Below are 10,780 nucleotides of genomic sequence, written 5' to 3'. Positions count from 1 at the left end.
GGTGTTGGTGTGGGTGGGTGATGGGTGTTGGGGTGGGTGATGGGTGGGTGGGTGTTGGGGTGGGTGATGGGGGGGTGGGTGATGGGGGGTGGGTGATGGGGGGGTGGGTGATGGGGGGGTGGGTGATGGGGGGTTGGGTGATGGGGGGGTGGGTGTTGTGGGGGGGTGGGTGATGGGGAGGGTGGGTGATGGGGAGGGTGGGTGATGGGGGGGGTTGGTGATGGGGGGGGTGGGTGATGGGGAGGGTGGGTGATGGGGGGGTGGGTGATGGGGGGGGTGGGTGATGGGGGGGTGGGTGATGGGGGGGGTGGGTGATGGGGGGGTGGGTGATGGGGAGGGTAGGTGATGGGGGGGTGGGTGATGGGGAGGGTGGGTGATGGGGGGGTGGGTGATGGGGAGGGTGGGTGATGGGGGGGTGGGTGATGGGGAGGGTGGGTGATGGGGGGGTGGGTGATGGGGGGGGTGGTGAAGTCGAGATTTGCCAAGCAGAGACTGACCAGAGCGCTCTAGAATCAAATTTATTTGGATATAAATTCTCGATCAGTAAAACACGTCAGGAAGAGCAGCAGCGTGTGGAGGTTAGAGGGGGCAGCGGGGACAGGGGCATCGAGAGAAGGCAGGTCCACTCCTCCCAATCGCCGGCCCCCAGCTGCCAAAGGGGGCGAGGGGTGAAGGTGTGGGTCCCCGGGCAGCCGGTAACCACTATGCTCAGCGAGAGCTCTCAGCATCGTCCAGAACGCAGAACGAAAATGGGAGGAACCTGTATCCCGAGCCAGTGTAGAACTTGTTCTGAAACTCGACCCTGAGGGAGAAAAACCAAACCTGTTAGATACAGAGTAAAGCTCCCTCTACACCGTCCCCATCAAACACTCCCAGGACAGGTACAGCACGGGGTTAGATACAGAGTAAAGCTCCCTCTACACCGTCCCCATCAAACACTCCCAGGACAGGTACAGCACGGGGTTAGATACAGAGTAAAGCTCCCTCTACACCGTCCCCATCAAACACTCCCAGGACAGGTACAGCACGGGGTTAGATACAGAGTAAAGCTCCCTCTACACCGTCCCCATCAAACACTCCCAGGACAGGTACAGCACGGGGTTAGATACAGAGTAAAGCTCCCTCTACACCGTCCCCATCAAACACTCCCAGGACAGGTACAGCACGGGGTTAGATACAGAGTAAAGCTCCCTCTACACCGTCCCCATCAAACACTCCCAGGACAGGTACAGCACGGGGTCAGATACAGAGTAAAGCTCCCTCTACACCGTCCCCATCAAACACTCCCAGTACAGGTACAGCACGGGGTTAGATACAGAGTAAAGCTCCCTCTACACTGTCCCCATCAAACACTCCCAGGACAGGTACAGCACGGGGTTAGATACAGAGTAAAGCTCCCTCTACACTGTCCCCATCAAACACTCCCAGGACAGGTACAGCACGAGGTTAGATACACAGTAAAGCTCCCTCGACACTCCCTCCTCGCTCCGGTCCCCCCTCCCGGTATCCGATGACGTACCAGTGCAATCGGAGAGCGTGTAGGAATGCGGATAGACCTTCCATGATGAGGAGAATGGCGATGGTCAATACAGCAAAGAACGCAAAGGCAGCACACAGGAGAATGGAATAGTAGTAATCTGTGTTTCCAAACCCCTTCCGGAGCACCATATCCCACAGAACCTCCGAGAGCTCTATAGAAAATTCCAGAAAAGAGGTCACACTCAACAGAGCTGGAGGACGCGTCAGTCCAGCCACACAGCTAAAATTACAGACGCTGAAACTCGATAACCTCCACATAGTAAAACAGCAAACAGAGCACTGGGTGAATGTCCTGACAGGCAGCGCCGCTTACTACAGGAGACACCCGTAACTTCAGTCAAAGCTTGCTCGACCACACTGGGAGCGCTGTGCACAGTCCCGGTCTCCGTATCCCTCGGTTAGACCACATTGGGAGCACTGTGCACAGTCCCGGTCTCCGTATCCCTCGGTTAGACCACACTCGGAGCACTGTGCACAGTCCCGGTCTCCGTATCCCTCAGTTAGACCACTCTCGGAGCACTGTGCACAGTTCCGGTCTCCATATCCCTCGGTTAGACCACACTCGGAGCACTGTGCACCGTTCCTGTCTCTGTATCCCTCGGTTAGACCACACTCGGAGCACTGTGCACAGTTCCGGTCTCCGTATCCCTCGGTTAGACCACACTCGGAGCACTGTGCACAGTCCCGGTCTCCGTATCCCTCGGTTAGACCACACATCATAAAATTATGGAATGGCTTTCGCACAGGAAGAGACCTTTCGCTGTTTCGTGTCTATGCTGTCCCTATGAGAGCAAACAGCTAGTCAGACTCTCCCCCACCTTCTCCCCGTAACCCTGCACATTCTCCCTTTTCCGATAATGATCCAATTCCCTTCCCAAAACCTCGATTGACCCTGTCTCCACCACACTCTCAGACAGTGCGTTCCAGATCCTAACCACTCGATTGACCCTGTCTCCCCCACACTCTCAGGCAGTGTGTTCCAGATCCTAACCACTCGATTGACCCTGTCTCCACCACACTCTCAGACAGTGCGTTCCAGATCCTAACCACTCGATTGACCCTGTCTCCCCCACACTCTCAGACAGTGCGTTGCAGATCCTAACCACTCGATTGACCCTGTCCCCACCACACTCTCAGACAGTGCGTTCCAGATCCTAACCACTCGATTGACCCTGTCTCCCCCACACTCTCAGACAGTGCATTCCGGACCCTAACCACTCGATTGACCCTGTCTCCACCACACTCTGACAGTGCGTTCAAGATCCTAACCACTCGATTGACCCTGTCTCCACCAAACCCTCAGACAGTGCGTTCCAGATCCTAACCACTCGATTGACCCTGTCTCCCCCACACTCTCAGACAGTGCGTCCCAGATCCTAACCACTCGCTGTGTGAAAAAGTTTCTCCCCATGTCACAGTTGCTTCTTTCACCAATCGCCTTAAATCTGTGTCCCTCTGGTTCTCGATCCTTCCACCAATGGGAACAGTTTCTCCCTATCGACTCTGTCCAGACCCCCCAGGTCCCTCTGCTCCTGCACTCCCTTTAGAATTATACCCTTTAATTTATATTGTCTCTCCATGTTCTTCCGACCAAAATGAATCACTTCACACTTCTCCGCATTGAACTTCATCTGCCACCTCTCTGCCCACTCCACCAACTTGTCTATGTCCTCGTGAAGTTCCACACCGTCCTCCTCGCAGTTCACAACACTCCCAAGCTTCGTATCACCTGCAAACTTTGAAATTGTCCCCTGCACACCAAGATCTAGATCATTAACATGTGCCAGAAAAAGCAAGGGTCCCAACACCGACCCCTGGGGAACTCCACTACAATCATTACTCTTGCCTGAAAAATACCCATTAACCATTACTCTCTGTTTCCCATTTATCAACCAATTTTGTATCCACGTTCCTACTGTCTCTTTGATTCCATGAGCAATAACTTCACTCACAAGTCTGTTGTGTGGCACTGATTAAAATACCTTCTGGAAGTCCACGTACACCACATCAACAGCATTACCCTCATCGACCCTCTCTGTACCTCTCCAATAAACCGCAGCAAGTTAGTTAAACACGATTTCCCCTTTAGAAACCCGCGCTAACTTTCCTGAGTTAACCGCGTGATTATTAATTTTGTCCCGAATTATCGTTTCTAGAATCTTCCTCCGCACGGAGGTGAATCTGACTGGCCTGTAGCTCCGGCCTGGGCCTTAGTGTTAAACCCTTTTTTGAACAAGGGTTTGACATTTGCAATTCTCCAGTCCTCTGGCACCATGGCAACGGGGGTCATCGGCCGCTTGGGTTTGACCTCCGCTGCCATATGGGGTGAAAGGTCACACGTTGCCCCCAGTGCCAGGTCAGTGAGGGGAATCTGCCCCCAAATTCTCCATTCCCCCGCGCGACCCTCTGAGCAGATACCCAGCTGCTCGCCCCAACACCGACACCAAGAGGTTCCCAAAGTTATACTCACGTGCATGAGCAAGGCTCAGGGCCCAAAGCCGAAGGTAAGATGCAGTGTTGGAGATGCAACTGAGACAATATTCAATGGTGTGAATGGCCTGCTTCATGAAGACATCAGCTGTGTCAAACTGGGAGAAGAGATTCGGTCACTCAGCGAAGACACAGATTAAATCTCCCTCTACAACGTCCCCATCAAACACTCCCAGGACAGGTACAGCACGGGGTTAGATACGGAGTAAAGCTCCCTCTACACCATCCCCATCAAACACTCCCAGGACAGGTACAGCACGGGGTTAGATACAGAGTAAATCTCCTTCTACACCGTCCCCATCAAACACTCCCAGGGCAGTTATAGCACAGGGTTAGATACAGAGTAAATCTCCTTCTACACTGTCCCCATCAAACACTCCCAGGACAGGTACAGCATGGGGTTAGATACAGAGTAAAGCTCCCTCTACACTGTCCGCATCAAACACTCCCAGGACAGGTACAGCACGGGGTTAGATACAGAGTAAAGCTCCCTCTACACCATCCCCATCAAACACTCCCAGGACAGGTACAGCACGGGGTTAGATACAGAGTAAATCTCCTTCTACACCGTCCCCATCAAACACTCCCAGGACAGGTACAGCACGGGGATAGATACAGAGTAAATCTCCTTCTACACTGTCCCCATCAAACACTCCCAGGACAGGTACAGCACGGGGTTAGATACAGAGTAAAGCTCCCTCTACACTCTCCCCATCAAACACTCCCAGGACAGGTACAGCACGGGGTTAGATACAGAGTAAATCTCCTTCTACACCGTCCCCATCAAACACTCCCAGGACAGGTACAGCACGGGGTTAGATACAGAGTAAAGCTCCCTCTACACTGTCCCCATCAAACACTCCCAGGACAGGTACAGCACGGGGTTAGATACAGAGTAAAGCTCCATCTACACTGTCCCCATCAAACACTCCCAGGGCAGGTACAGCACGGGGGTTAGATACAGAGTAAAGCTCCCTCTACACCGTCCCCATCAAACACTCCCAGGACAGGTACAGCACGGGGTTAGATACAGAGTAAAGCTGGCTCTACACTCACGTCCTGTGGCATATTTGAATCATCCCTCTTGATGCTGTGATCTGCCTGGTTTATTGAGTTTTCAGCTTCATCCTCCAAACTTCGGTAACCACCCTGTAAATGAAAAGGTGAATGATTGAGTCCAGTGTCTGCACACCCGCCCCATCAACACATCGAGAAACAGATTCAGTACCTCAGCCAGAGGGTCAGTACTGAGGGAGTGCTGCACTGTCGGAGGGTCAGTACTGAGGGAGTGCCGCACTGTCGGAGGGTCAATACTGAGGGAGTGCCGCACTGTCGGAGGGTCAATACTGAGGGAGCGCCGCACTGTCGGAGGGTCAGTACTGAGGGAGCGCCGCACTGTCGGAGGGTCAGTACTGAGGGAGCGCCGCACTGTCGGAGGGTCAGTACTGAGGGAGCGCCGCACTGTCGGAGGGTCAGTACTGAGGGAGCGCCGCACTGTCGGAGGGTCAGTACTGAGGGAGCGCCGCACTGTCGGAGGGTCAGTACTGAGGGAGCGCCGCACTGTCGGAGGGTCAGTACTGAGGGAGCGCCGCACTGTCGGAGGGTCAGTACTGAGGGAGCGCCGCACTGTCGGAGGGTCAGTACTGAGGGAGCGCCGCACTGTCGGAGGGTCAGTACTGAGGGAGTGCCGCACTGTCGGAGGGTCAGTACTGAGGGAGTGCCGCACTGTCGGAGGGTCAGTGCTGAGGGAGCGCCGCACTGTCGGAGGGTCAGTACTGTGGGAGTGCCGCACTGTCGGAGGGTCAGTACTGAGGGAGAGCCGCACTGTCGTAGGGTCAGTACTGATGGAGTGCCGCACTGTCGGAGGGTCAGTACTGAGGGAGTGCCGCACTGTCGGAGGGTCAGTACTGAGGGAGTGCCGTACTGTCGGAGGGTCAGTACTGAGGGAGCGCCGCACTGTCAGAGGGTCAGTACTGAGGGATTGCTGCACTGTCGGAGGGTCAGTACTGAGGGAGTGCCGCACTGTCGGAGGGTCAGTACTGAGGGAGCGCCGCACTGTCGGAGGGTCAGTACTGAGGGAGCGCCGCACTGTCGGAGGGTCAGTACTGAGGGAGCGCCGCACTGTCGGAGGGTCAGTACTGAGGGAGCGCCGCACTGTCAGAGGGTCAGTACTGAGGGAGTGCTGCACTGTCAGAGGGTCAGTACTGAGGGAGCGCCGCACTGTCGGAGGGTCAGTACTGAAGGAGCGCCGCACTGTCAGAGGGTCAGTACTGAGGGAGCGCCGCACTGTTATTTCTTACATACCATGCGAGTCCTGTTGGTTATCCAGTGTTCACAGTAGAGGTAGATGGGTCTCCCGAGAAGCAGCACAGGGATCGACAATATTGCTATCACCATGAGAACGATCTGGACAGTCCCCTGTAGCCGAGCACAGAGATATCAAAATGAATGAGGCAGAAAACACTGTCCAAGGCAGTTCAATAGTTTGATTTATTTCTGAGATATAACTGTCGGTGGTCCTGAAGGCCGATTCCCACCTCCGTAACATGGCCCGCGTCAGCCCCTCTCAGCTCATCGACTGTGGCAGCCCTCACCCATCTCTTCCTTCCCTCCAGACTCGATTATTCCCACACACTCCCGGCTGCTCTCCCACCCTCTACCCTCCAGAATCTTAAACTCCTCCAAAACTCTGCTGCCCCCGTGTCCGAACTCTCACCGAGTCCCGTTCCCCCATCACCCCCGCCTGTGCTCACTGACCCACACTGGCTCCCTGCCCGGCAACACCTCCATTTTAAAACCCTCATCCTCATTTACAAATCCCTCCATGTCCTCATCCCGATCCCTGTAACCTCCTCTAGCCCCTACAATCCTCCCTATCTCTGTAACCTCCTCCAGCCCCTACAACCCTCCTTATCTCTGTAACCTCCTCCAGCCCCTACAATCCTCCCTATCTCTGTAACCCTCCTCCAGCCCCCTACAACCCTCCCTATCTCTGTAACCTCCTCCAGCCCCTACAACCCTCCCTATCTCTGTCACCTCCTCCAGCCCCTACAACCCTCCCTATCTCTGTAAACTCCTCCAGCCCCTACCACCCTCCCTATCTCTGTAACCTCCTCCAGCCCCTACAACCCTCCCTATCTCTGTAACCTCCTCCAGCCCCTACAACCCTCCCTATCTCTGTAACCTCCTCCAGCCCCTACAACCCTCCCTATCTCTGTAACCCTCCTCCAGCCCCTACAACCCTCCCTATCTCTGTAACCCTCCTACGACCCTCCGAGATCTCTGCGTTCCTCCAATTCCGGCCTCTTGACCATCCCCCCGATTTCTATCGCTCCACCATCGGCGGCCGTGCCTTCAGCTGCCTGGGGTCCCCGCGCTCTGGAACTCCCTCCCTAAACCTCTCCACCCCCTCCCTCGTGCTCTCTCTCTCTCTCTCTCTTGCTTAAAACCTCCCTCTTTGACCCAGCTTCTGGCCACCTGTCCCTGATCTCTCCTGATGTGGTTGGGGGTTAAATGTCTCCTGGATTTCTGGTGCCCTGCAGTTTTGTGGGGTGATTTGCCAACTTCAACCACTATAGAAATGAAGGTTTTGGCAGAAGCAGAAATAAGGAATTTCACAGGATTTTGACCCAGCGACAGTGAAGGAACGGCCGATATATTTCCAAATCAAGGATGGTGAGTGGGGCTCGGAGGGGAACTTCCAGGTGGTGGGTGTTCCCCATGTGTCTGCTGCCCTTGTCCTTCTAGATGGTAGTGGTCGTGGGTTTGGGCGGCGCTGTCGAAGGAGCCTTGGTGAGTTGCTGCAGTGCATCTTGTAGACGGTACACACACACTGCTGCTACTGTGCGTCGGTGGTGGAGGGAGTGAATGTTTGTGGATGGGGTGCAGATCAAGCGGGACTGCTTTGTCCCGGACGGTGTCGAGCTTCTCGAGTGTTGTGGGAGCTGCAACTCATCCAGGCAAAGTGGGGAGTATCCCATCACACTCCTGACTTGTGCCTTGTAGATGGTGGACAGGCTTTGGGGGCGTCAGGAGGTGAGTGACTCTCCGCAGGGTTCCCCGCTCCAGCTCCAGTCTCCCTCATTCCCTCAGGCCAGTCACTCCTCCCTCCTTACCTGATGTCGGTAGAGGTCCTGGTTGGATGGGCTCCCAGTAAAGAGGAACATGTTGATGAAGTGGATCAGGATACTGGGGGCTTCCCGGGAGGTTTCAGCCGTGTAGGCGATCCACTTGTAGATGATCAGGAAGACCAGGTAACCAAACAGGCAGAGCATGAAGGTTAACTCAGGCAGGAAGACCAACGGCACAAAGCACGCCTTCTTAAAGTGCCTGTGTTGACAAAAAAACACAAATTTTAACACTGAGGGGAGGCATAATGCAGTAACAGACATGTCAGCCATGATCTAACCAGGCTCGAGGAGGGGGGGCTGAATGGGGCCTCCTCCCGATCCTGTGTAAGAGCTGAGCAAACGATTCGCGAGTTTAGGTCGGATTTAAACCCCTGAGGACCGTCATCATCATCTGGGGATCCCAAACCGATGGGGAGAGGACTGAGGCGCGGGACACGGAGGGTGACCGGGTGGGGAGGAACGGCGGCGAAGGTTGTGGGGGGGGTGTGAGGGTGGGGAGAGGGCGGCGTGTGGGTTTGGTGTGACAGACGCGTATTCCCGGACGGAGAATTTAATCCGGATTTCACAGCAGTTTGCTGCTGCCGGTCTTTGCCGCAGTGTGTGACAGTGGGCCCACGGAGGGACTGCGATGGAGCAGAGCGGGAGTAATATTAACTCCCAGGGGTTGGAAGAGGAGCTCCCCACATCGCGAGGGACCCTCGGCACCCCCAGAGTGTAACCCGGGCGCGGGAGGAGGCTCTCGTTTGAAGAGATCCCCTTGGCCGTCCCGGTGGGAACGTCGCAGGGAATCTGTGCCCAATCCCGTAGGCTGCCATGTTGGTAAAAGCCCCTCCGACAGTGCGGCACTCCCTCAGTACTGACCCTCCGACAGTGCGGCACTCCCTCAGTACTGACCCTCCGACAGTGCGGCACTCCCGCAGTACTGACCCTCCGACAGTGCGGCACTCCCTCAGTACTGACCCTCCGACAGTGCGGCACTCCCGCAGTACTGACCCTCCGACAGTGCGGCACTCCCTCAGTACTGACCCTCCGACAGTGCGGCACTCCCTCAGTACTGACCCTCCGACAGTGCGGCACTCCCTCAGTACTGACCCTCCGACAGTGCGGCACTCCCTCAGTACTGACCCTCCGACAGTGCGGCACTCCCTCAGTACTGACCCTCCGACAGTGCGGCACTCCCTCAGTACTGACCCACTGACAGTGCGGCACTCCCTCAGTACTGACCCTCCGACAGTGCGGCACTCCCGCAGTACTGACCCTCCGACAGTGCGGAACTCCCTCAGTACTGACCCTCCGACAGTGCGGCACTCCCTCAATACTGACCCTCCGACAGTGCGGCACTCCCTCAGTACTGACCCCCCGACAGTGCGGCACTCCCTCAGTACTGACCCTCCGACAGTGCGGCACTCCCTCAGTACTGACCCTCCGACAGTGCGGCTCTCCCTCAGTACTGACCCTCTGACAGTGCTGCACTCCCTCAGTACTGACCCTCTGACAGTGCGGCACTCCCTCAGTACTGACCCTCCGACAGTGCTGCACTCCCTCAGTACTGACCCTCCGACAGTGCAGCACTCCCTCAGTACTGACCCTCCGACAGTGCGGCACTCCCTCAGTACTGACCCTCCGACAGTGCGGCTCTCCCTCAGTACTGACCCTCTGACAGTGCTGCACTCCCTCAGTACTGACCCTGCGACAGTGCGGCACTCCCTCAGTACTGACCCTCCAACAGTGCGGCACTCCCTCAGTACTGACCCTCCGACAGTGCTGCACCCCCTCGGCACTGACCCTCCGACAGCGCGGCACTCGACTGGTAGACACTCACACGTAGTTGAAGACACTCAGTGTGACACCAAAGGACATGTGGATAATCCCCAGGATCACCGACATCTTCATTTTGAACGAGTTCAGGAAGTTTAACTTATTGTTCGCCAGGTGCCAGATCTGTGGGAGGGAGAGAAGGAAGTCGTGATTCGCAGCGTGGGCTGCGGGGCTAATGAGGGGCTGAATGGCCTCCTTCTGTCTCTAGTCATTCTAAGGCAGTAGCTTAGACCTTACTCTACCGTAGCCTGGATTATTAACCCATTAAAACAGAAGAAATAGGGGCAGGAGTGGACCATTCAGCCCATCGAGCTTGCTCCGCTATTCATTACGATCGTGACTGATCTTGGGACCCCCACTCCATTTTCCCGCCCACTCCCCCTATCCCTTAATTCCCAACGAGAAACCACAAACCCGTCTATCTCAGCCTGAAATGTATTCAGCGATGGAGCGATGGGGTGGAGAATTCCAAAGATTCACAACCTTTTTGTGTGAAGTAATTTCTCCTCATCTCAGTCCGAAAGTATTGGCCCCCAACCTGAACCTGCCCCTGTGTTTTAGATTCCCCCGCCCCGAGCAGCAGAGACAATCTCTCAGCCCCCACCCTGTCAAACCCCTTCAGAATCGTGCGTGTTTCAATGAGATCACCTCTCGTTCTTCTAAACTCCAGAGAATATAGACCCAGTTTACCCAGCCTCTCCTCATCGAACCACCCCCCCCAACCTCCTTCTCAGCCCAGGGACCAATCTAGTGACCCTTCAGTGTCCCGCCTCCCACTGCAAGTGGATCTTTTCCTAAATGTG

General features: G+C 55.7%; 1 protein-coding gene across 1 annotated transcript; it reads right to left on the bottom strand.

Moving 5' to 3' along the window:
* Window positions 1–503: 503 nt before the first annotated feature.
* LOC144677542 (V-type proton ATPase 116 kDa subunit a 2-like) lies at window positions 504–10,100 on the bottom strand (the record flags this gene model as incomplete). The annotated part of the gene is made up of 7 exons (XM_078537609.1): window positions 504–802; window positions 1,520–1,691; window positions 4,010–4,127; window positions 5,086–5,178; window positions 6,334–6,447; window positions 8,145–8,358; window positions 9,982–10,100. Coding segments are annotated over 7 exons (924 nt in total), but the record flags the coding sequence as incomplete, so codon positions are not given.
* Window positions 10,101–10,780: the final 680 nt, after the last annotated feature.

This window comes from Cetorhinus maximus, unplaced genomic scaffold (assembly GCF_964194155.1).
Source record: "Cetorhinus maximus unplaced genomic scaffold, sCetMax3.hap1.1 HAP1_SCAFFOLD_2652, whole genome shotgun sequence".
Taxonomy (NCBI): Eukaryota; Metazoa; Chordata; class Chondrichthyes; order Lamniformes; family Cetorhinidae; genus Cetorhinus; species Cetorhinus maximus.
Note: the sequence above shows the minus strand (reverse complement) of the source record. Positions and strands in the feature narration are given on the sequence as shown.